The sequence below is a fragment of the Parambassis ranga genome, chromosome 5, assembly GCF_900634625.1.
Source record: "Parambassis ranga chromosome 5, fParRan2.1, whole genome shotgun sequence".
In the NCBI taxonomy this organism is placed as follows: domain Eukaryota; kingdom Metazoa; phylum Chordata; class Actinopteri; family Ambassidae; genus Parambassis; species Parambassis ranga.
In genome coordinates, this window is record NC_041026.1 from 20465753 (window position 1) to 20493127 (window position 27375).

Here is a 27375-nt window from a genome sequence, read left to right on the forward strand (position 1 = left end):
TTTAGACATTTTAAACTCTACACTAAAAGCAGATTCCATTGCACATTTTTATGTGGGAGCATGCAGTGGCTGTATTTTTCATTTGTGCCACCACCTAAATGTCTTGGATATATTTTTCTCCTCCCCTTGTTCTTTTTTCTCTCCATGCTTGAGTCTCTCACCTGAAGGTGTAGTGCAGACCAGTGTTTGTGCTTAAACACCATGCCAGTGGGCAGTGGAGCAGAAAAGACACACAGACACGCAGAACTCCTGACAGCGCGGTGTTGTCAGAACACAAAGCCGTCTTTTCCTTGGGCCCCTTGGGAACCTGAGAGAAATCACAGCCATCTCCAGCCATCAAATCCCTAAACTGGCCTCTCTTTAGTCTTCTGTGTCTCTCTGTCTCCATCTTCCTCTGATTCACTTTCTGTCTCTGTCCCATAGATAGATAAATAGATAGTCCGTGCCAAAATCAGGTACTAGGGAAGATGGGACAACCAGTCAGAGGGAATGAAGGTAAAAGGACGGGCAAAGAGGGGTGGGGGGGCATTTGTGGGCTGGAGAGAAGAAATAGAGGGACGAGGGAGGGGTGTAATGCTGAGACGTGTCAGAAAAGGGCGCCTGGGCCTCCCTGTGGAATGTGGCCTGTCTGCCTCCCCAGAAAGAACAGAGCAGGAAAGAGGGAAGAGAGGGAAGAAAGTGAAGAGGGGGCGAAGACCAGTTTTGCCCCATCATCAAGGGGAGAGATGAGGCAGGAGAGGGGTGGGAGGGAAAACAATGAGAGGAGTTACAGAAGGAGAGGAAGGAGAGGTGGAAAAGTGAGAGGGCAGTGGAGAGTGTATGGCATTTTGTTGAGGTGCGGGGTGTGGACATGAAATGATGCATAGCAGAGGAGAAATGTAAGCAGGATAAATCCTAACAAACCTCAAAGTGTGTGTGTGTGTGTGTGGCTGGGTGGAGGGTGCTCTGACGAGAACCAGGTGTCTTCAATTCTCTCCTTTTCTTTTAGTCACTCCTTTTCTTTGCAGATGTGAGTCTATACTATAATATATATATAAGCACTGCCATCCCTCCTGCACTCACTTCTGTTCTCACACAGTCCTCCTTTTTCTTCACCATCAATTAATCGCTTCTGGTGATACAGCAGTAGTGCAGTCTGGTGATGACGGGAAGAGAAGATGGAAGAGCTGAGGAAAAAAAGAGCAAGGTGGTGGCAAACAGTGCTGCTTCCTCTTGGGAGTGCCACTCATCGGTCTGCTAAACCAGCCAGAGAGGGGTTTTTCCCCTTTCTCTCTTGTCTTTTTCCCTCTCTTGCTCCTAACTCGTTCTTACACACAAATAGAAAGTGAGAGGCAGGCTGTAGTAGTGGTCTCCCTTCCCCAAGGGCTTAAAAAGAACATTGGTTGAGAAAAAGACAGTTTTAGAAATTGGTTTGGAGCTTCGATCCCCACTCCCATTTGTCATGTTCTATTTTTTCCTTAGTGCTTCCCTCATTTTGCTCTCTCATGCACACACACACACATAGAGAGAGGCAGTTACACACATGCACAGAGCTGATGTGAGTTAATGAAGGGTGTAATTAAGGAGCCACAGTGATGACTGGAGATCAGGGGGAACCGATACAGATCTCAGATATACACAAACGCTGATGAAAGATAGCTGTTTTTTTGTCTATGCACGAGTGTGTATTTGGGTTTGCTTTGCAGACAGATGTGTGAGACTGGTGTGTGTGCTAACAGACGATGCAGAATGATTCAGATAACGTATGGGTTCCTGTTAGATTGGCTAGACTCAGTAATTGTGGCCTGTATGGATGGAGGTGGGGAGGTTTTGAGGCATGTATGAATTTCTTAGCTTTGGTTGCAAGGCGTTGCTAAATTATGAGAGGTGAATGTTGGTCACTGGGACAGTTATGTCTTGTTTGACCTCCAGCTTTCCACCGAGTTCACTTTCAGGTCAGGGGTGCAGAGGACATGAATAGAAGGAGGAGTAGGTGAGGAGATAATGATTTTCATGGGCATTTTTACTGTATTAGAATGGGTTAAATTAAATTATGCTTGTGTTTTTTGTGTGCATCTGCTTGACAGGTCGTGTCCCATGTGTGCATTTTTGTGTCTGTATGTCTGCATGCATGCATGTGTGTGTCTGGATGTGTCCATCCGTCGTGTGCAGGCCAGTAAATCAGTTCCTGGCCTCTCTCTGAGTGCTGTCACCTCCTAAAAGCTTTCCCTCGGTCTGGGCCAGGCCGTCCCCTTTATGTGTGAGGTCAGTATAGTTCACAGGTCACCAAAGGTCATGCTGAGACAGAGGAGGGGCAAGTAGGGTTGCCTAGCATCACAGAACACCCACTGCTGTTACCGTGGCGATACAAAGAGTCCTATAGAACACCAACTTCCTCTAGGAGTCTTAAAAGCACTAGCAGCTCCCTTTATCTGTCGTCATTGACTTTTACTTTCTTCTTTCATTCCCTGTCAACTTTTCTAATTCATCTCCTTGTAGTAATCATTAAAGACTGTTGGTACTCAATGATTAAAATCATATTCAAAGCTGAAGAATATGGGAGATTTAAGACACATGGTCTGCAGTTGATTCTGGATCTTTTTTTCCTGTCCTCTAAGACTTGTAAACACACAGAATGCAACAACAACACCTGCACATACAAATCTCACTGGTGTGTAATGACTTTCACATGACTCCCCCTCCTCATACTTTTCATTCAGTTATTTTTTAACACATTGAGACCTAATTCTGAGATGCTGAGATGTTGTATTTATGAGTGCCCATAAAATCTTTTTTAGTGCTTTTCCAGCCAAACCATTGAATGGTGGAGAATCCACAGAGTCAGAGTTAGAGAACATGTTTTAGTTCTCACTACTATTCTTCACCTTGATTATTCCCTAATTAGAGGGGTATAGCTAAACCATTATTTGACATGGAAGTCGTAGCTGAAATATACATCCTACTTTTCATATTGACTACAATTGAAAAATCTGTACACAGCGAGGTATATTGTCTGAAGCTCTCTACAGATGTACACTACAGAGAGACAAGTCTTGTGGGTAAAAGAGTAGACATGGTCCACCAGGCCAGATCAGCCAGCATGGACACAGTCACGGTTGGTTGACCCAGCCAGCCAAGAGGCTCAAAGACAAGAATAGACAGATACCAACAGAAGCAGAAATATGTGTGTGTGTGTCGTGCCTGTGTATGTGTGTGTCCTCTCTCTGTTGTGGAGACTGGAGATATACACACACATATCTGGGCACCTGAAGGGGTTAGGTTTGGAGTTTTGTTGCCATGGAGGTGTTTGGAAGCACTTACACTACCTGTCTGTCTGTCAGGTAAATAACACACACGTGTACGCACACACACCTACACATGAGAGATGGACACTCCTTATGAAGAATTTTTAGAGGGTGAAAAAAACTGTTGACTTTCACTCCTCAGAAAGTAGTGGCATGGTGACTGAGGCCTTTAAGAAGTCATAGGTCACCGAGCAAAGCCGGGTGACCTCATTACTTGTGTGTGTGTGTGTGCATCTTATCACATTGGTCACCGTCCACTGCTTTCTCTATCAAAAAGAAGCAGCCATAATTGATTTTAATTGACATGTGCTCAGATGCACCTTTTCAGAGTTCATTAGGAGAAAAGCACTTAAACAAGAAAGCATTAGTTTACAAGACCCCCCCCCTCACCCAACCCATCCGCACAGGTCGCACAAAATCCACCTTTTCTGCTACTAATGTCCTCTCTTTTCTTCTAAGTCCTTGCTCCTTCATTCCTCCACTCCAGACTCTCAGAAAAAGATGGACACCGAGAGGGGAACAAGAGAAAGTAAAGACAAAATGTGCAACGCTTGCAAGGCTGCTAGGCAAGCAGTTACCCTGGAAACAGTTGAGAGCCCAGGATGCACACAATGAACACGCACATATACACAGCGCACACACAAAAGCTGCAGAGGCCTAAAGTGTTGCTAATTAGCTAGTCTGTGCTGCTTCTTTGTGTGAGCCATTTTAAAGGAGAGATTAGAGTCAACAGGGAGGAGGAGAGGAATGTAGCTCTTCTTTCACTGTTTGCCTTCTTCTTGAGCTGTGGAACAGTGCACAGTGGCCTTTTTCACCTGATAGGCCGAATGTAGTCCTGTTAGTTACAGCAAGTTTTTGCATAAATAAAACATATAATATGTCACTTGAAATTAGGTAACATTATGTATAATCAATTGTTGATTAAGCTTTGTGATAAACTGGTGACCTACCCAGGCTATAGAGAACCTCTTGCCCATTGACAGCTGGCCCTGTGACCCTGTGCAGGACAAAGAAAATGGACAAGTGGAAAATTCTAAAATTTAACATCAAATGACAAACTCTATTTTGTAACTTTTTAATGTTCTTCCCCCACATATTTTTTTTTTTTTTTTAAACATGTTCACCATTTCATTGTGTGCTGGAAGGCCACGTAGGTGTAAACTATATAGCCCACTACCCTGGGATTGCTTTTCTTTCTTTTCATCCATGTCAGTGGTTTAGAGTTACTGATCTCAATCGTCTTCTTGTAGAATGTATTTAGTAACAGAATGTTTTTGAAGAATATAGAAAGTTTCATTGGTCTTTGTTATTTTAAACTGAAGAAGTGTGCCTCTTTACATCTGGATGGATTGACCCACTCACTAAACCACATAGTCCAGCACATGCCTCCCCATTTCCCCTTTTTTAGTGCACACCCCACCCCTGTTTCTCATTTAGGGAAGTTAAAGATTTTGTGCTTGTTTAGAAGTTTAACTTCTTGTACAGCAGCCAGCCTTTGTTGTGCCTGCCCACTTCCGGTGTTTGTGTGTGTGTGTGTGTGTGTGTGGTAAGGGTGGGTGTGAGGGTGTGTCTATTTCTACTGTAGCCACAACCAGGTGTAAAAACCCTCTGAACCAAAAACATGAAAGAGTTTTATTTCCATCGAAGCGGGCAGGCAGGCTAATACTTTTACAGGCCACTGACTAGGAACGTGTTTTTCTGTTTAACCAATAGGCGTCTGAGTGTGTACATTTGTCTTAGTGTGTGTGTGTTTGTGTATGCATGCACGCAGACAGTCTCTGTTTATGTATATATGTGTTTTCCCTCTGTCTCCTGAGCTGAGTCTTGGCAGTGTCTTGCATGTGTTATTAGTTTTCTTTTTTTCTTTTTTTGGTTATTAATAATAAGAGTTAAACGGTTTCCATATGTGAGGCCTGGTTGCCAGGCTAGTGCTATCCTCATCATGGGCCAGCCTTGCATAGTCGCCCCTCTCACTCTTGCTGGGCAGGAGAAATAGCTTAAACTCTGGAGGTCACCCAACTAACCTAACCTAACACCTAAGTGACCTCTTCTTCCCAGGAGCATGACCAAACTTCTTAACTGTCCTACCTTATACAAGATGAGGGCTAAATATTACAAGGTCCATCTGTGTGTGTGTGTTTTCCTCTTTGGGCTGGGTCTGTCTGGAGTGAGACCTTCCTCTCCTGCCAAACGAGCTGTGTTGAAAACCGCAGGGAAACTGCATATGTGTATATAATGTATGATGTGTACTTGTGTGTGTGTGTGTGTAAGGAAACTGCTGTAGAGCTATTTGCCATCAATTAGCCGCCTGGACTGAGATGAGGCCTACAGTACAGAGGGGAGCTGCTTTTATATTCTCTGGGAGGGAGTTCCTCTTTCTTTCTATCCCTGCTCACCTCATTATTATCTTTGACTATTTCTAGATGCTCTTAACAAAAAAAAAGCTGGAAATATCCCTTTAAGAAGCTGTATTTTTTTCAAGTGTGTGAATTCAAGATGTGTGTGTATGATGATGAATTGTGTCATGATATAAAGCAGTCCTGGGTATTCAGTCAGCTCCCTTTTATGACCTTGCATATACCCCTGTGAATCAATAGAAACATTAGATGAGTGCAGGGACGTCGTTGAAGGGGAGAGGTTTTCTCGTTTTGCAAAAACAGTTTTGAACTGAGGAGAACCATCTGGAAAACGGCAGGGTCCCCGGAGTTTAGAACAGGTCCCTTTTGTGAAAAATAGTATGTAGAAAAAAAAATCTAAAAAAAAAAAAATCAGCCGGGTTTTCAAACATTACGGCATATTTTTAAGTTCTTTTGGAGTTTGTGAGTTTTTTATTGCATTGGCTCTTAGACGCGGTCTTTCCTCTCTTTAATGGTCAGTCTGGGCCCAGAGAAGCTTGCTTCAGCCGTTTTAGAACCTCAGCTCTCAAAACGGTGCCTTTATATTGCGGAAACATTACATTAAATAGCTGAACAGGATTGCCGCTGGCTGGTGGTTCTGTAGGTGTCCCAGATAGATCTAGCTTGGCGGCATCCTAAACAGATTGAGGTATTCAGCTTAAGCTCAGTTAGTGGTGGACAACTGGTTTGAAGTTTCTATGAGCTAAAAAACAAATGACACAAAAGTTGGTGAAGGGAGGGCGGAAAGACCTGATTAATACCAGAAAAAGAGAAGGCGTACGTGAGAGGAAAGGAGTGAAGTCTTGGCACAGCGTAGTTTATTTGTAACCCACCGTGAAATTGACAGGCTTTAGAAGGCTTTGGTTCAAGCTGCCCCTTCCTTCTACATGTATGTCTGGAAACCCCTGATCTGTCCACTACTCCCTGTATCTTTTATTTACACTGTTTCATAAACTAAATTAGGTCATGATTTACTTGAAGAGCAATGAAAATGTTCAAAATATCCTTTCTGTCATTGCTGCTACCTGCTTGACACACGTCTTCCTGTGCTACAGGGAAACTTTCATGTCTGTCCTGCAAATCTCCTATTAAATTTAAAGACTGGTGGAAAATATGAGCATCAATGAAATCAGCTGCTATAATGTTTGGTTGGAATAAAAACTTCCAGACTTCCAAACTGTATAGTTGCATGCTCCAACCATTCCTTAAATATATCACATGCATGAACAGAGCATGCAGGTTTACCTTCAACTATAGCGTTTAAGCATTAGTGTCCCCCTCATAAGGCCAACAGCTGCATTCACAAGACCTGGCTTCTATTGTTAAGTCTGGGTGATCTATTTTAGGCCTCTGTCGAAGCCGTATCTGCTCTCAGAATTTACTGTTGCGAGTAAGGGTATGGGTAACAGATTTCTAGAGACGACAGACAGGGGAGGGGTCAGGGCACAAGAAAGACAGAATACTTGGAGAGCTGCCAGATAAACTTTTTTGTGAGTTATACATTATGTGGAGAGGCGGGAGACAGATCGAGTGATATAGATGGAGAGAAGTAAAGAAGAAGGAGTGATCTGGGAAAGCAATCTGGTTTTTGTGGTGACTGACAGTGATGTATTTGATATGTGATATTGTGATGTGGCTGTAACCAAGCCTTCACTTACATACATGCCCCAAAGTCATACGGCAATCCCACTGACTGTCACCTCTCACTTTGTGTACAGTGTGTGTGGGTGTAAATACTGGGCCAAGCTCTGAAGGCAGGTGAGCTGTTGCCATACTGTGTATCAACCATCCTTTCAACAAATTTACATGCTTTGTAGATTGTGTTACATCTGTTCAGTCTTGTTCTGTCTTCTGATCATGATTCCCTTTGAGTATCCAGAGAAAGCAAAGGAATCAAAGATAAGGGAGTTAGAGTCAGAAAAAAACAGTAGAACAAGCTGGAAGGAGAGGGTGAGTTAAAGTAGGAGGGAGGTTTTATTGGAGTTTGAAGGTGGTTTTGGTGCCAAAGTGAGGAGAAGCTGTGGATACAAGGGATCACTGGGGGTGACCCAGGAGAACGGCAGCATGGATGCAGCTTTAGTTTGGCTTTCAGCTTCAATGACAGCACTCGAGAAAAGAGATAGAGAAAGAGAGAAGATCCACTGCTTGTTTCTGAACCCACTGATCCAAAAATCAGAAAGCATGCAGACCTGTAGAGAAGCAGCTGGGTGTGACGAGCTCTTTCCTGCATCTTCACCTTGAATCTATCTACCCATGTCTCCATCTCTCCCGGGGAAGAGGACGGATTGGAGAAGAGGTGCATTGCAAGCCAGCCCTTCCCAAGCTGCTGAGCTGGTAAGGCAGGCAGGGGATAGCTGTTTGGTGTTGAGGAGATCCATTGCCTCAGATGCTGCTGAAACATCTGACTCACAGGCTTAGTCAAGCCTCGTTTAGCTCCGTCGTGGACAAATGAAACAATGTGCTTCTTTCTCACCCTCACTTGTGTTCCCTTTTCTACACTTTTTTCTTGGACTAAGAGTGAAGAAATCTGATACCACCTGCCTCTCCCTTGCCCTTCCTCCCCTCTCCACCTCCTCCTGCTCCTTCTTCCCCAAGGACAGCCCACTGTCTGCCCCGGGGGCTGTTTATCTATGGGGGGGGAGATGAGGAGGAGAGGGTAGAAGGGGGGACGGGTTTGTTTCGTTTCGGCCGTCAACAATGGACCTCAGTCAGTGCTGACGGATTACTCCAACATATGGTACCCACCTGTCTCTTTCTCTCTCCCTCCGACTCCCCCCTCCTCCTCCCTTTCCTTCGCTACGTCTCTCTGTTTAGTTTTTCTTTGCTTATTCCTGCGTTCCCTCTCCCTGTGTCACCCAAACACACTAGGCGGATTAGAGGCCAGATTCATCATACACACAGACCTGTTTGCTTTAGCAACCTGAGCCAGGCACATGCAGGCACATACACACGCAGTGCACTAATATAACTAAGGAGGCCCTGCTACATGTTGGTTGATACCTTTTTGTTCTTGTCTGGGATTCAATTGAGACCATGATACATGTCTAGGAAAATTACATTTCTTTGGTAATTGATTCACACACGCTGCCCCACCAACCTTCTTTCCTTTTAACGAAACAATGTTGTCAGCCATTTTTCGGAATCTTGTTAAGAAGAGAAAGTAGCCATTACTGTGTGTGAGTGTGTGTGTGTGTGTGTGCGTGACCCTGTTGAATTAAAAAATGCACTGTTATTAAAGGCTGTGTCAGTGGTGATGATTTACAGAGGGGAGCGATGACAAGTCAGAAGAACTCACACTGACATACACACTTGCACACTCACACTGTGCTCTCAGGCCTCCAAGCTGAGCAGTGACCTCCTCACCCCTCCTTCCCCTTCCTCCTCCCTCCCTCCCTCTCTCACTCTAATAAAACCTGTCTGACACCACTGATGTGTGTATATGTGTGTGTGTGTGTGTGTGTGTATGTGCGTGTTTTTTTGTGTGTGTGTGCTCAGCGGCAGCACAAAGACTCTGTTGTTGGGCCTCCCTCTTAGGCCTCCCTCATATTTTCTTTAAAGGTGCAGTGCGCCCCCAAGAATGCCACAGGGGGAGTGGGGAGTTGGGGTGGGGGGAGAGCCTTGGAAGAGCTGGTGTGAGTGTGTGTGTGGGTGAGTGGGTGTGGAGTTGGTGGGGGCATGCTTTGCAATGCTACAGCTCTCCCAGGTCACATAGAGAAAAAGGCAAGGAGTGAGTATGAAGAGTAGAAATGAAAGAGAGGGGTCACAGAAGAGAAGTGCTTCTTGACAAAGGAGACATGAGAGAGTTTGGCTCTGGTTGTGCGTGTGTGTGTGTGTGTGTGTGTGTGTGTGTGTATATATATATATATATATATATATATATATATGTGTGTGTGTGTGTGTGTGTATGTGCACGTGCACAAATATGCCTGTGGTCCTTTTTCTCATGTCATTCAAAGTTTAAAGTTCAATGTTTGTTCATCCATAAAATAATAGAAGTACTGTCTCCTAAAATCTTTAAAATAGACTGTAGCTGTAGACATTAATTTCAATAGTTAAGATTTTATGAACATAAAGCACTAATGAACTGTAACAAGTTTATAAGTGCATGACAACCCATTGTTGAAGATCCTGAACAAAGACCATAAAGCAAGAAATTTTTTACTAAACCTAGAGCATTGTTTTCTATATTGGAACTCTCCAGGGTTTATTATTAATGCTAAACTTTGGTGTTTGTTGTTAATTCATCTAATTTACAGTAGTGTGTAATATAAAGTGAAATCATAGGTAGAAAGTTTGTACAATTATACAGTATACAGTTTAGTGATTTTCAAAAGAATTCTACTACAGTTTTACTCCAAATAAATGTTTGTAATTTCAAGCAAACACAATGTGAGGTTTGCACTAAAAATGATATTAGATATTTGTAGACACTATTCAATACTGATTCATTTTTCCCACCTAAATGCAAGTCTTTCCTGCAGTGATTATCATTATAAGATGTATTGAATTTGTAGTGTTGAAGGAATGTGATGGCTCTGAGGCAATTATTAAAAATAGCATCTCTGCTAACAGTTCTGACCTCGATAATCTAGAGATACCTGTGCATTTTTAAAGATGATAAATCCCCAGCGTTTATTTTAGGCTAGTGCCATTATTTCATTTTTAAGTGATTATACATAATGCACACATATGCTGATATTATCGTGCATCCCTTATTTGCACAAGGGTTGTGATGTGATCAATACACTACAGTTATGTATATTGTGCATCAATATTGGATATGTAAGCAGCCCTAAGCTGCCTGATGGACGCCTCCTAGTCAAATATGTGTTTATGTTGTAAAACAGCATCTTTACATTTGCTCATTTCAACAGTTTCCCCTCCTAGCAGTGTTAGCCAGTATTTTAAATCCACAATGCAGACTATATTTAAATATGTAGGGAATCATACACACACCCAGGCGTAGGAGAGGAGACAGGCATCACCTCTGCTTGGTTGTAGCGTTTATGAAAGCCATAAATGGCTCTTTAATATAGTGGTAATCAGGGTGGTAATTTGGGTGGAATTGTCCCTTATTGTTGCCAGACATGCCTCCCCAACTCCTGCCAACATACACTCATACGCGCACACGCAGACAAACACACACACTCACTCTTGGGCAGACAGGGTGTTCAAGGAGTAATTCACACCACATGCCAACAAACTGGGCGGTTGTGTTTTTTTGGTGTGTCTGTGTGTGTGTGTCTGTGCCTGCTTTAATGCTGAGGTCAAACCAGTAAATGGGAGGGGGGTTCCCAAGATTTTTGTCAAAGTGTTAAAATTTGTGTGTGTGTGTGTAGGCACGTCCACAGCCACGTCTGTGTGTGTTTTAATTGCGGTCTCAGCAAAAGTAGCAAGTGTGCTCGATACAGATGGTTTTCATCACTTCGACTGCACAGAGAACTTCTCTCTCTTTCCATCTTGGTTGAATCTCTTCGTGCTGTTTTTGTAATTAAACATTACTAAATGTTCCCAAGCTTCTAATCTGACAATTTATTAAATAAGTGACAATATACAGTTAGTCTGTGCTGCTCTGTTTCACAGCGTTACAGTTTTCTGACGTTGTGTAATGATGCAGTAGAACAGATTTCTAGTGCTGCCTGCTTGAGTAAGAACTTCCATGCTAAAGTACGTCCCTCGTTTTGACCGTTAATTTGTGGTGTCCGCACACACACACACATACACACACACACGCATGCACACACATACACACAGAGGGACTTTTATAAATCAATATTTACTAAGGAACCTTTCCTCTTTGAGTCAGAGGAAGCAAATGTGCATCCTGCTGTCTCCCCTCTCTAACCCTCTGTCATGAGGTTGTGCTTGTGTGTACGTGTGTGTGTGTGTGGCTATGTGCTTACTGTAAGTGAAGGCGGCTCTTGTGTTTTCAGATGGGTGTTTTCTTGTTTTGTTTTCAGAGCAGTTCAAACATTCCAACTAAAATGCCTGTTCCTCGGGGGCAGATTTGTCTCGATGATAGAGAGCTTCACTTCACAACACTGCAACAAGAAACACAACAAAAGAAAAGAATGAACATTTAATAACACAAAGACAATTAACACAATTAAGGGGGAGGAGAAGTGTAACAGGGGGGAAAAGTGTGATTGTTGAGAGAGCACATGGGATGGAGGAGGTCGCGGTGCTGGAAGGATGAATCGGCAGAGTGAAAGAATGGAAACAGCCAGTGAGGCAATGGTGTCAGTGGTTTAAGACGGACAGCACTGGAGGGCAGACAGGAAAGGAATGGGAAGAGGAGGAGGAAGAATAAAGAGGTGGGTAGTGGGTTAGTTCAGGGTTCTTCAGGGCACTTCAGGGCAAACAATTCCTTGCATCACTCTGACACATACAAACACAGTTTAACTGACACACATGAAGATATGCTGACATACCTCTGCCTCAGAGGATGTGGAAAACCGGCTTAGCACTGTCCTCTACAAAGAGAGGAGGAAAATGGAGTAAAACAGAGGGGAGAGCCGACAGAATGGGAAGAAAATTTTCAGACACGTAGACAGGCACATACACCCACACACACAAGAGCACTGTGTGCCAGGTGGATGTCTCAGATTGAGGAAATCACACTTGGCAAAGGTGGTGCTGAGAGTGGCGACTGTGTGTTGGTCTTTTATTTTAGAGCAGCTTGATGTTTTTGGGTGCGACGACTTTCTTTTTAATTTTGTATGTGAGGTACACCTTTGACAATGTGATACTTTTATGAGTTGTTGTGTTATACTGAAAATATGATGATGAACATCTGATCATCTCTATTTCTCTCTCGTAGGCACTCCAGGCAGCCAGACAGTTCCTCCTCCAGCAGGCCTCTGGACTCAACTCCCCTGGCAGCAACGAGGTCAAACAGAGCCCTGTTCAGGTCAGAGCGCGCGCACACACACACACACACACATACACACACACAGATGCACAGCCCAAGTTTTGCTTTGTCAGAATCTGTATATTATTAAGCCGCTGGCTGCAGCAGCTTTGTTTTCACTATCCTGCCACGTCAAGTAAGATATAGGCACATACTTTCCTTTCTCTTTCTCACTCTGTATCTTTGTGTATCTCTCTCTCTCTCTTTCTGTGAGTCCATGTGTGTGTGTGATTGTTGGTGTGTGAGTGAATGAGGCCTTTGTAGTGATTGGGTAGTGAGAGTTGAATTCCATCGTAAGCAGAGAGAGAGAGAGTGGGGTTAGCTGGAGTGCAGCTCCCTCCTGAAAGATACTTGAGGAGGACACACACACACACACACAGAGAGAGAAACAGACACATGCATTATTGCTATCAGTGTATGTTAATAGATATCACACAAGACACCACTTTTGGCAGATCTTTACAATTATGTAATACGCAGGCTGCTTGCAGAAGTGTGATTTGTAGCTGTGTCTCATAACAATAAAGTGGGGCCATGGGTCTATTAGAGCAGCAAGCAGTCTGGCTATTGCACTGCTCTTCTCATTAGCATGCCTTATGATAAACAGATAGCTAGACTATTACAGTCTGGGAAATGGAGATGGAAGAGAGAGAAAGACAGATGTGAGTCAGAAGCAAAGAAAAAAAATGTCATGTGTCTGAAGCCAGTCAGATGCTAATGAGAAAACAGGATGTTTTTCAGATTTAAAAGGAAAGGTAATATATATAATGATTTGCAAATTTAATTCCAGTGTTTGATTGTCATAATGTAAATTAAAGGTGAAAGAAGAGTATTTGGTGTTGGGAAAACACCTTTTAAGTTTTTTGGCTGTGGCAACAAAAGATTGCTGGCAATATTTCAAGGATTATTTTAAGTCTCAAGTATAAATAGTCCTCTATGTGAGAGAGGAGAAAGAAAAACTAAGATCACATAAAACTCAAAATCATCAATATAAAGATTTTGACCTGCTGGCCATGTAGTTTAATTGCCAAGTGACCCTAAGGGAAGCACAAAAAATGCCACAGAATTAATGACTGCTTAGTAATGTAAAAAAATGAAATAAAAAATGGGATCTTACTGATTATACTTTAATCAAAACCTGAACTGCAATCAGAATTACTTTATTTATTTTGGAGAGGAACCGGCAGCTGTGGACATTAGATGCTGACTTCTAAAGCACAAGAGAATAAAATAAATACAGGTTTGTACCATATGTGTGTTGTGAGACTCTTCCACGAATTAAAATTGCATTTATATTGTGCATCTACATCCATGCTGCACATAAATTAATTTTCATCCAATACTTAAGCTGTTCATTACAACTCTGACCCAGTGACCCTCCTTAATAACCCTTTCGGACAAACACACATTGTTTAAATCCATATTGGCGGTCTCTCCATTTCACTTTTATTCGCTGAATTTGTTCATTTCCTGACTTGTCTTAAAAAGAAAGATTGGAAAGTCAAGAAGAGAGAAGTAAGACAATGTAAGAATCTGAGAGGAAGTGAAACTGAGAGTTAACGTGCAATGTAAATCAGTTGTTTAGCAGTGACGTGTAAATAGCCTCACTCCAGTTATCTGTCAATGTACACAAGCAGTTTCACATGAATGGGAGTAAAACGCAGGTCCAATGCACACTTAGTTTATCCTCTTCTTATATAAAAGAACTATAACCTTAGCCTCTCTCACACACACACGCGACCACCCCCACCTCTACTCTCCATCTCTGTCTTGTTTGTCTTGTTTGTTGCTGCCTGGCCTGGCTAGCCTCTCTGTACTCTCCAGGGCATCCGTGCTACATCTCTGTTGTCTGAGCTGTCAGCTCACATGGCCCCACACATCTTGAAACACACACACTCAAACACACTTGGATTTACATTTGTGTGTGTGTGTGTGTGTGTGTGCGCTTGTGCTTGGATCCTACTAGACACAAACACACCAGCACAAAGTACAAGCCAATGTTGTTTGTGTGTAGCAGCATCACTGAAGTTGTTTACCAGACTTCACAATAAATCTAGCTACTGAGGTGGCAGGCTGGCATCCCTTAATTACAGTAATTTCCAGCTTTATGAACAATTTCAAGTCCAGCTACTGCACTCAGTTGCTGGAACAACCATCCACTGGCCACAGAGAGAATGAGTGAACAATGGCGTGAGTGAATCTAGATGTTTAATCTGGTCATTTCTAGCGACTGTGCAGTGGCACAGTGGCTCACATCAGGCACAAAATGGCCGTCCTCAGGTTGGATCCTGCTGGGCTGCTCTCACACATGCAAATGAGCCTCAGCCAATAATGAGATCTTTAGGAGCTCGATAATTAGATTTTTCCCTTCTCTCTGAGGGAGAGCGGCAGAGGCAGACAGGGTGAGCGGGAGGACTTCTTTTCGTGTCTTGACTTCTCTGGAGAAGCCTTGGTCTGCGCTGACAAGCCCCCTGCTCACCCACCCATGCCAACCCCCACACCAACCCCTCCCACACCTTCCCCATCATATTTCTCTTTATTTATAATAGAGGGGAGGATCTGAGCAAAAGAAACTCTGAGATTGTATCTGCTCTCTGATTGGTTGTTCGGAGATGGTCTCTGTGTTTGCCTGGCTGTGTGAGATGGTATCATTCCACTTTGTGTGTGTGCATGTGTGTCACACTGTCATGTGTCACATTCACGAGAAACTACACAATAGCTCAGGTCTCTAATCAATTGCAAAAAAAAAGATGATTGTCTGCAACTAAAATTGCAGCTACAGTTTCTGAAAAGCACCAAAAATCACCATGAATGATTATTCAACAGTTTTGTAATAAATAGCACTAGAAGCAAAAACATCATTTTGACACTGAGCTATTGTTGTTATTGTCAGTTAAATGTAACCTTTCACTGTTAGAAACTAAGCAGTCAATCTCTGCTTTTGTAAAAGACCACATTCATAAGAAATAGTATCCCCTGTAAAATTGAGATAATTTTACACTTTAGGTGTGTGGTTGCAGTAGGTGTTGGACATAATTGGCCACAGTTACCTTAATTGGTTGTGGCACAAGTGCTACTGAGAGAATTGGTGGGCACACAGTTGGCAGACAGAGTGGCAACTGGCGGATTACCCAGCATGATACGTAGCATGCCTCCATGACCTGCCACACGTTCTCCACAATGGACACACTTGGCACATACTCATACGCTGGGTGGGCACATCAGACACATATGCACCACTTGGCAGACGCACGCTTGGCACACTTAACAAACTGGCACTTGGCATGCACACATACAGATTAACGCACGTGCTTGGCTGTGGCCCATACGTATGTAATTGAATAGCGTGGTGTCCTGTTTTCATGTATTATTGAGGAGCTCGTTTAATTAGGAAAAAAATGAAAAGACTCATTAGAGATATGTTAATTAGCTTGGCTCTCTGCTCTCTGGAGAGGGCTGACACCAGCACAGAGGGATGGAGGCAGAGAAGGAGCCATGCAGCAAAGACGAGGGGAGGAAACTGAGTCATGTCAGTTTAAAAGCAGAGATTTTATTTCACTGCAGCAACTTTAAATCAGTTTTCAGTCCTTCTTCGCAGTATTTTTCTGAATGTTTTTAAGTGTTTTCTTCATTGCAGCTGCCTTATATTTGAACTAGTGTACTGTAGGTTTGTAAAAAACTAAACATAAAGATCGAGGCAGGCTTCAAAGTCCTTTAACTAATCAACAAAAGTATGTGGAAAGATGAGTGTTTAGCCCCCAAGAGTCTGCGGAACTGAAGCAGTTCCTTCTCTCACTCTCTTTTATTTCCTTTCAAAGTGTTTTTCCCAAAGCACTCCTTTTGTCCACTCAATGAAACTGCTTAGTTGGCAGTTTCTCTTATTTGATGTGGAGGGAATTGTGGCAGTGTGCACGCATTTGTGTGCAGGTTAGTGTGTATTGTGTGTGTTGGGGTGTAGTATGGGATCCTGACAGTTTGTGAAGGGTGCATAGGAGGAGGCTGAGCAGCCAGTGGATTGGGTTTGGCTCTGGGCAGAGGGGTGGACAGACAGAGCAGAAGGATGGAGAGGAAAGGTTTGGGTCGGGCCAGTGAAGTGTAAAACTCTTATTTTGTGATTTGAAACATGAGTGAAATCAGTAATGAAATATGGTCGATAACGGCTTCTCACACTTCCCAATGAAGTGCCCCAAGTGTGTGTGTGTCTATGTGTGTGTTTCTGGTAACGTGTTGTCATTTTTATTCTGAAGCACTGAGGCGTTAGATGGAGGGAGGCAGTGGAGGAGGAGGAGAGGGAGGAGAGGGGAGGGGGTATTATCCACTTGAACTTGCTGGTCTTTCACTGTCCTCTTTGAATTTTTTTTCGTCTTTTTTTCCATTTGTCTGGACTCTGTCAGGGAGAGCTCCGCTTTATACATACATATGTTTGAGTGTGCATGTCCAGAGAGCACGACAAGACCCCAACACATTGTTCACTCTTTAATTCATCATGTAGAACTAACATAAAACATGTAACGTTTTACAAAATTTGGACATCACAGTCAATAAATAGTAAATATGAGGAATCCCTCCCTGTCTGTGAAGAGATTGTGTTTTCTATACCTGTAATCTTATTGATAACAGGAATTGACACGGACAGATCACTTTGTTCTTGCTGTCATCATCATCATCTTTTTCTGTTAATCTTAAGGTTGGATGAGGATATTATAAACCACTTAGCACAAAGAGCAAAATGTATTACATTTTAATTCATCTCTAAGCAATTAATTCAAGCTTTTAAATAGGCTTCACATTAAAAAGGTGTAAGAGTGCAAATAGCTATGGCAACTCTTAAATGTTTCCAAAACCTGAGCTTAAAATTGTATTATTACAATTCAGGAATTTGGATTGATACTGATACCGGATTGGATTCCCTCTTTATTTAACCTTGACATGAAGACATGAACAATTAAAACATTACATTTTCTGATTTGTTTAGCTTCAGGATCCATAAAGCGATGCTACAACTGTTTCCTATTGAAATAATAAATGGAAAGTGGAAAATCTATCAACTCAACTTTTGAGCAGGATTATGCAATTTACAAAAAGTAGACATAAAGACTTAATAAACCCAAACAGCCTCTAGTATTTTGAGATTTTTTTAGCAGCAGCGAACACACACACACACACACACACACATTGTTCACAGACAGCCAGAAACATTACTCAGCAAAAAAGGTTTGAAGTTTGAAGCTGTAAGGTGCCCATATCATTCCCGGCCCCACCTGGCTTCGCTCATCAGTTTCCCCCAAAAGTAATGAGGCCCCTGGCCCTGCTGCAGCTTAACCGAGGAGAGGTACTCACCACACACAATAGGGCCCTTTTACTTCCACCAGAGGCCTGGCCCTGAGTTCCAAACAACACTCTCAGCACAGTAGGCACTCCTTCTTTTTCTCTTTTTTGTTCAGATGCTTTTCTCTAATGCTCCTCCCGTCTCCCACCACCCACCCCATGTTCTCCTCTCATTTCTTAGGGACAGAAAGATCGAAGGAACGATAGCGTGAATAAACAGATCCTGAACCAACAAGAAAGTGCAGTGCTGACACACACAGTTTTTGTCATAAATGAACACAGATTCTGTTGTGTCTGTTTTGATACTACAAACTTTTACTACTGTTTAATAGGAAAAAGACCTGTGCTTCACAATATTATGCACTGCTGAAGGTGTGTGTGTGAGAGAGAGACAGAGAGAGACAGACAGAGCGGCAGCCGCCCCTTCCAGGGTGAGGTGGTAATGCTCAGTGACAAGGATAAACAGCGCTGGGGTTTGCTCCTACCAATAGAGGGGAGGAGGAGGAGGAGGAGGAGGAGGAGGAGGTCTGTGTCAGCCCCTCTCTCTCTTCCTCCTGCTCGCTCCTTGTCATTTTTTCAATTATCCCTCTCTCCTGTGTGTCCCCATAGACCCAGAGGCAGGGCCAGCATCATTTAGACTGAGAGCCTGTTTAGATTCTGATTATAGCCTCCTTTCTTCTCACCACTTGCTGCCATCTCTCATTCTCACACACACACACACACACACACACACACACACACACATACTGGCAGCACATTTAGCATAAAGTGAATAACTGCAGGGGTAAATGTATCTGCTTGTTTCTCAAGGGAGTGTACAGAGCACACTGGCTGTTGCACTTGTCACTAATATGTGTGTCATTCCCCTAAAAGGTGTGTGTAGACCACCTTTGTATATGTATCTTTGATCATTTAGGAGCATTAACGTACACTTAAAATATCTGTAATAAATCAGGCTGCTGTGTTTTGAGTTTATTTTCACACACCTCAATTAGAAGGAAGGTGAAGTGTGAAATCCAAAGTTCACTCCTAAATTAGAGACGATGCAGTCATTTAACCAGGCCGCCTCTATATAAACACACTGCTGAGCTGCACTGGGCCTATATTCCCCCTAGGCTGCATGCTGGTTTAATATCAGATAGCCGTCCTTCTCTTCCTGAGGTTTCATCTGAAATGGAAAGTGGTAAAAGGCTTTCCTCCTTGTTAGAATGAAAAGTCATCAAGGGAGGAGAGGAGAGAAGGATGGAGCCTCATTGAAATGCAAGTTACATTCCCCTATTTCTCTCTCTTCACTCCACAGGGACTTCATGCCTTTCTCCTCCTTCTCCTACCCATCTTTCGGGCGCTCCCTTGCTCCCTCTCTTCCTTTGTTAATCAGTTAAACTCCCTCTTCAAACAACCTCTCTAATTACTCCTCCACTCTCTGTAAACGACAGGGCTGTCTCCTGCTTCTTCTCTCACCCCCCCCCCAAGCTCCTTCTTTCCATGGCAGGGGTTGACCTCTGTCAGCCACTGACCCCTCAGCAGTGTGCGTGTGTGAGTGTGTGTCTTCTAATGACTGATGCATGTTAATGATAGGAGTGACATCTTGGGTTTTGGCAGTCTTTATTATTAGTGGTTGGACTTTAATCACACACATACTGCAACAGATTGTGTGTATGTGTCAGCTTCAGGCCACACTTTCTCCTTCCAAAAACCTGCTTGGTCAGGTCCCTTTCTGTTTTTGTATGACTCTTCACACTCATCTCTATTTTTCTTCCATTATTTCCTTCTTCCTTCCTCACTATCTCCCTCCCTGTCTTCGACATGTGTGGATGGTATCCTCCTCTTTCTCTCCGCTTGCCCCACCACACACGCTTCCCCCCCAGCGTCACCTCTCTCCCACTAATCTACCACGCATCTCTCTCTTTTAAATTAACATGCAACATGAAAAAAATGGACGACAGCGGAAAAAAATTAAATGCATTTAATAAATGGCTGACTTCAAATCGCCCGGCTTTTCAGAATCTCCCTATTCACAGTCCAATGAAAGGGGAGAAATCATTCACCAGGAGAGACAAAGCCGAATGAAAATATAATTCTGCATTGTGAGGCGCTTTTGTCCTGGCCCGTCAAATCGCTAATGGCGAGGCTTTTGTTTTGTGGCGGCGCTCTCAGGCTGGCGGTGTCGTATGGCGGTGGCAACGCATGCCCCATAATCACCACGCTTTGTGATATTAGATTATAGGGGCAATTAATGGCGTCAAACCTTAACTACTCAGCATTCAGCCTGCCACACATACACACAGTACAGTATATCTGTGCTCACACACAGGCATGCACATTTGGTTCTGGCATCAGAACGTCAGCCAACACACAGAAAGGTGCTATAACTCCAGTAATTATTACGCCTGTGACTTGAAAATGTCGATGGCGGTGTGTATAAAATAGAATGTATGAGTTGTCAGGGAGGAAGAATGGGATGCACAAGAGCAATTAATTACAGCTTTTCATTTGGCAGCTTAGACTGACAAGGCCCAGCGGCGGGGGCAAGCTGGCATGACGCCAAGTGGCACCCATCACCACCCCCATCTTACTCACTATTCCGCCCCCCCCACGCTCTTCGCCTGTTCCTTTACCAACTGCCACAACACCACCCCTTCCCCTTACTCACCCGGCTCTGACTGCATCTTTTCTTCTTCTCCTCCACCTCCTCTCTCAGCTAAAACTCACAATTTTGCACTACGGGCACATTCACTTACACTCCCAACATGTTCCTCTCTTAATTTCCCAGCCCAGACCCACCCGTGCACTGCCCTTTTCTACCTGTTCTCCATCCTTTCACTATGGTGTGCCCAATTAGGGAAGCCTGGCTTGAAAAAGGTATGACAGTATGACAGACACACACAGATAAAAAGAGAACAGTGGAAGGAGGGAGGCAGGAAGGTGTTAGTATTTATGGTCAATCTTGTTTACAAAGTCAAATCAGCTCTTTACAGATTTAATTTACCAGTGACAGCTCACCCCCTCTCAGCCTCCCTGCCTGTGATACCCTGAGGTGGTGAGGAGACAGACTGCTCTTCATCCAGCTATGCACACACTGGTAGTTGTGCACACAAAGATGCACATACATGCACACGTTTACCATTATATTTTAAGAAGTGACTAAATTTCAGAATTGATAACTCCTCCTATTTGTGAAATAGTTATTATCTCCCAACAGGCATGTTAAGACATGATCAGTATTGAGAAATCAATGTAGTTTATGGACGCGTAGACAGCGAATGAAGACATCACATAAAAAAATAAAAAATATTACCTCTCAAATTGAAACTCCCTCCTCCCTCCCAAATATCTCTGTCTGAGCTGCTCTGTTTTTTTATCCTCTGTGTTAACCACATTTATTAGCTGTTGTTGCTCCAGCAGTGAATAAACACTGAAGTGCTTTATCAGCAGGTTGCTGTTGTGGTTTTTTATATATAGTGTCTGTGTGCACAGTTTCAGATTTATGAGGTAAGTTTTCTACAGTTTTGCATTGTTTGTAATGAGATTAGCATCTCTGCACATCTCTGTGTACAATGCATGTGCAGTAAGAGTGCTTGCAATATATATATATCTGCAAAAATCCACCAGCCCTTACACTCACTTTCTCTCTCTTTAGCAGCCTGCAGCTCTATCTCATGAGATATTCATCTCATCAGATATCCACTTTGTTGTTCCTTTCTTCTTAGCCAGGCCTGACTGTGTGGAAAGAGAATCGGAGGCCGTTGTAATCATGTGTTTATAAGCCCAGATAAGATTTTATATTTTATAGGGAGATTACATATCTGTCCTTTTATCTCTGACTGTTGCCACAGAAATTGCCCATTTTTAACAGTGCAATCTTTGTGTAGAAAAGTGTCAACAGTGTGTCTGTTTTAATGCATCTGTCCATTAATCTTTGTCTAATGCAGCCTTTCAAAGGCAAGATTGACAGCTGAGAATAGGAGATAACACACCTCTCTAACTCACCTGTCTGTACCAGCAGACTGTATTACCTGAGTGTTTGTTTTAAGCATTCAGTTGCAGGCACAGTCATGCTTAAAGCTGATATTTTAGTGTAAAAGGGATTTTAACATGTTTGTGTTCTTGTGCTGTATTCAGGTGCCTGTATCCATGGCCATGATGAGCCCACAGATGATCACTCCTCAGCAGATGCAACAGATCCTGTCTCCTCCTCAGCTGCAGGCCCTGCTGCAGCAACAGCAGGCCCTTATGTTACAGCAGGTAAAACGCACACACATTCTCACACTCTCTGTTTGGACCCAGTCCTAGGCTGGCATGTTTGGATGTGTCTGTTTACTAGGCGCTGACACACACTGGGCATGATTGTGTCTTGTTCAATGCTCAAACATCTTTGAAGATAAACACACATCCACATCTCCACTTAAACACACATTGTCATTTTGACTGCCTCCTCTTTAGCATTGTTGTCAGGAGAATGTGCATGCTCCTGCCTGCAGGCACTGAATCACAGTGATTCAGGAGTGTGAGTTGATGCCTGGCAGGTGATAGAGGGGTTGCTATGTCGACACAAACCAATAAACACTATTCACTTGCAACAGATTTGTCAAATACTTTGCCACGCCAACCCATGACCTCCTACCTGCACTTGAAAAAGACACATGCCGCCTTTTAAATTCTGTGAAGACAACTGTTAACAGAGTAGGGATATGGCAGTAATTGCATAGTAGGGGATGTCTTAAAAAACAGTGAATACACACTCAGGTAAGGCCAGAGCCGGCAGTAGATTTAATAAGGAGCGGTAGCTTTAGGCGAGTATAAATTGCAGTGGGAAGATCTGACAACATGTATCATAATGAAAATGTGAAATGTGCTGGCTTTCTTGAAACAGACATGCAGATGGCTAAGAACCTCTTCACCAGTTCTTTTTTTTCTATAACGAGGAAAAAGGAGACGGAGGGGAAAGAAGGTTGATAATGCACTGCACTGCTAATAAAACCACTGAGTTTAACACAGCTCTCCCACTTAATTAACCACAGTATGGACCACGCACTTAGAGTATATCTGCAAATCAGGCACTTTTACACACAGACACACACATACAGAGGACAATCAACCAACATATCACTCACTGGAGCATTAAATTTCATATCCCCATGGCAATAGTGCATTGTGTAAGAGTGTGTAAGTAAGTTTTACAGCCCAGTGCTGCAAAGCAGTTGTGTGTTTGTGCAGGCACTGATTTTTTTTTTTGTGGGTTTGCATATGTGTGTGCGTGTGTGTTTTAATCTTTAAGTTTCCTCTAACCTTTACTTTACTTATGCTACAGCTGCTTTGCCTTTCTTTAGTGTGTTCACTAAAGTCAAGGTCATGGTAATAGGCTAGAGGTGAGTGCCTCACTTACACATATTCTTAATGCACAGAGCCACTGAATCAAATCATTAAAAAGACCTTAATTATCACTTAATTATTCCCTCAACTCGCCACTCTCCAGCCAAGTGTGTGCATGTGTGTGTGCTTGCATATGCATTTGTCTGTGTGATTAGGAGGCGATCAGGGCTAGTGACGCGGAAAAGAGAGATTAACTCCGCCTAAGGAGCGATAAAAGAGAGGAAAGACAGATGGAAAAGAAAGAAAGAATGAGTCCTGCATTTAAAGTAAGTTGTGGAATAGCAGAAACAGGCAGAATAGTGTACGAAATAGAAACTATAGCTGGCATAACACTGAAACTGGAACATTTTTTTTAAAAAAAGGAGCATTACATATCACTGGGTGGGTAGTGAGGGTGGGCAGCGGTGTGCAGTGTGTTCATTGTAGGGTCTGGCGGATGAGAGATCGAAGCAACTGCTGCACTGTGAAGTCATTCTCTGCTGAGAAGCCTCTTTGAACATTTGATGCACCATGAAACAAAGACAAACTGCAGACAGACACATGTACAAGCTGTTCTCAACACTCACACACAGTCAGTCAGTGTGAGTGTTCCTGTCTGCCCTGCTCTCCTCTCAGTAAGATTATGATCTTAATGGAGTTTCCTGAGTAAATTAATGATTACTAACTCAAACAAACAGCCAAGCTGTGGCCAGCTGGAGGACACTGTGTGCGTCTGACTGTGTGAATCTTGCATTCATGTACAGTATGACTGCATGGGACAAAATGGTAAAAGGTTTATCGACGTGAAACATGCATTTTAGACACCCATACGTTGACCTAGCAGGTGTTTTACTAAATATAGTAAGAGCTGCCTAAAACTATTTCACAGAGGTGCATTTTTTTTGCCTGTAGGTTTGCATTTTTTTGTCCTGTTCAGTCTTGCAGACTGGGTGTGTGTATAAAGTGAATGTGCCAGTCACCAGCACTCATTTCCAGATTTATCTGTGTTATAGTTTCTGCTATTGTGTCACAATCACGTTCTTCTATACAGAACATTGATATACTCGGTCACCTTGCTGCACAGCTCAGCACACTATAATAGCTCTGCAGTACACTTCAACTGCAACCCGTGTTTGCTTGTTACATGTGGTTTGTCAATAAACCACATACCACCACAACAATAAACGGCAGCTTTCCCTGACAGCGGAGGAATCAAAAGCATAGACCTCTATTCAACTCCGTCTGGCTATATGCGGATCGTTTCACTGCTGGAATCCTGTAGTATTGTTGAGGGCCTGATACAAAGTGTGTTGTGACTCACTCACCTCATATTTCTTCATCCTCCTCCCCTATGTACCCCTCACCCCCTCACCCCTCCATCCCTTTTCTATGTCTGTCTCTAGTTACAGGAGTACTACAAAAAGCAGCAGGAGCAGTTACATCTGCAGCTTCTGACTCAGCAGCAGCAGCAGCAGCAACAGCAACAGCAGCAGCAACAGCAGGCCGGGAAGCAAGCAGCAAAAGAGGTGAACTTAACCAAGTGCACACTCACCTCAAGTACACTCTGAAGTACACAAGTGCCCTTAAATGCATTAAAAGTGGTTTACATGGAAGACAGCAGAGGGATCTAATGTATAGAATGTAGCACAGTAAGAGTATGCCGGCTCTCATTTGTACTTTTCTGTAAGCTCATCCTCCTCTTCTTTAGTTTATTATTGTAAGCACAACCGCATCTCAAAACAAGGATTATGAATATAGTGTTGAGTTTTTTTTTTTCTTCTGAAGGATGTTGTGCTAAGCCGTACACCAGCCACAGTATTCATTTGCATGCTTTCATCTCTTAGACTGAGGGGAAATCTCTCTGTAGGAGGGGTCTGCCACTCTTTTAATTGTCAATTAACCTCACTAACACTAGGAGCCTCCCTCCCTCTCCCTCTCTCCCTCACACATACACACACAAATATGCATTAGCACACACACTGTACCAGGTTTAAGCACAGCTGTGGTACAGTAGGATAACAGAGGATCAACTAGGATCACACTGAGGCGCAACAAAGAGGATCTGAATCGATCAGACAAGATTACTGTCATAACCTGTGTGTACCAGAGGTCGTGGGTGTATGCATGTTTATGTGTACTGTATGAATGCTCATCAGCCTTCACATATTTACAAATACACTGAGGACCATGGGGGATGAATTTCAGAATAAAACCCTCATGAAATTTTCTGATAAATGCATGAGGAGACACATCCTAGATTCCTCCACCTCTCCGTCATCCCCCTCTCCCAGTGGGCAGAACACCCTCACCCCTACCCCACAAACTCCTCGCCGACAGTGGTCAACCAACTCGACCGTGACCAAAGCAAACCAGTTGTGGTTGACTCGCATGTTGAGAGGGTGTCTGAACTACTTTTCTTTCTCTCCCTGCGCTCTGCCACTGTCCCAGTTTTCAGGTTTGTTGTCCTGTAACAGCGAGACAAGTGCAAACACTGGTCATACAGCTACACATACATGCAGAGAGAGAGGCTTGATGTGTGATGGTTCACTGCACAAACACATACACTTGGGGTGGGGGAATATGCCTCCCTACAGAGCTGCACACAATTGATGTGACTAACACTATTTCCAGTAGTTGATGTTTTTTAGTAGCTGTCAGGCATCGCTCACAACTAAAACACCTTTTTACTCACTTCACCTGGTTAAGCAGGTGTTGAGACAGATGTTGTTATCCAAGGTTGTGTAGGTACTGTGTGTAAGCTTTCAAGTAGCAGTAATGCTACAATTCATATTGTTCTGAACCCAGTTAGCCAGTGTGGTAGAAACATCACTGCAGCAGGCCTTTAGGAAATATAAACAGAAAGAGACAGAGGGCATTATAGAAAAAGTAGAATAAATTGTGTTTTTGCCTTTTAGAGTGTTTGTGCACTAGTGGCTGTGACTTTTGCCCTTTTCCCTCTGTTCTGTAATTCCTCTTCACTTTCTTGTCTGCATGGAAGTGATGCATTGAAAGAAAAAGTGTGTATGTGTGTCAGTGTTTTGTGTGTCGCCCGAGCATTTGGGACTGGTCAGGAGTCAGCTTAATGAAGTGACTCTGACCATCACAAGAGATGCGTGCTTGTGTATGTGTGTTTTAGGTTGTCCATCCACTGTGTGTGTGTGTGTGTAGTAAGTCTGTGTGACTGGCAGGCTCAGACAGTGTGTGATGTGCTCATAAATCACATTGACAGCCTGTTACTGCGCTAGCTTTGGCCACTCAGCCACAGCTAATGTAAACAGAACACAGGAACTCACACTGACACACACACACACAAGAACACACGATGTGTGTTTTAAAGAACTATGGCCATATCTCAGGAGAGAAAGAGAGACAGGAGGGAGTGGAAGAAATAAAATGGACAGACAAGTAGAGAAGGAGGGGCAGGAGGTGAAAGGAGAGGGAGGAAGGCAGTCAAGACATTCTGATCTTGATAAACCATTTATAGCAACTAATGAGAATTTGGCAATTCACTTCAAAGAACTGAAGTATTTAAGCTTGACTCAGACTTTGTCGGCAACTACAACACTTCTTGCATATGACAAAGCTTAGCAGAAGGATGTTTCCCAATTATACTTTATACTGAAGGAGGAAGAGGGAGCAGGCAGGATGAGATAGTACCAGATTCCTTTGCCACCAGGAGACATGTTGTTCACCTCCAAAACTAGTTCTTATAGTGTATGAATGTGGTGTTCAAAATGATTGCAGTTGTCCCTATTTACTGCTTATTGTGGATTCTTATGATGTCCTTATATATACATTCATAAATAAGAATTAATGGTGCGTTTTTACCAGTCATGCAAACTAGGATTTGCAGGATGAGGTAATTTCCTCTCCTGCTACTTGACACATCTAAATGTGTGAGTGAACAATTATCTGTAAGATGTGACACCGCCTGCGTGCAAAATTACATTTGTGAAACAGGCCACAGATTTCCAACAAATCACCATCTAATTTTATTTAATTGTTTCACATATAAAACAGGTTTTCCTTTTTTATTACTCTAAAGAATAGTGGTACACACACAAACCTCCTCCGCAGCCTCATCTCCCACACCCAACACACTACC

At 43.1% G+C, this 27375-nt stretch overlaps 1 protein-coding gene across 4 annotated transcripts in view; it reads left to right on the forward strand.

Moving 5' to 3' along the window:
- foxp4 (forkhead box P4) overlaps positions 1-27375 on the forward strand; it is an 84813-nt gene that overhangs the window by 34233 nt on the left and 23205 nt on the right. For all 4 annotated transcript variants that reach the window (XM_028405356.1, XM_028405358.1, XM_028405359.1 and 1 more), the window contains exons 3-5: positions 12501-12590; positions 22041-22163; positions 24674-24796. In XM_028405356.1, the coding sequence (XP_028261157.1) occupies positions 12501-12590; positions 22041-22163; positions 24674-24796 (336 nt within the window). The remainder of the gene's footprint in view (positions 1-12500; positions 12591-22040; positions 22164-24673; positions 24797-27375) is intronic.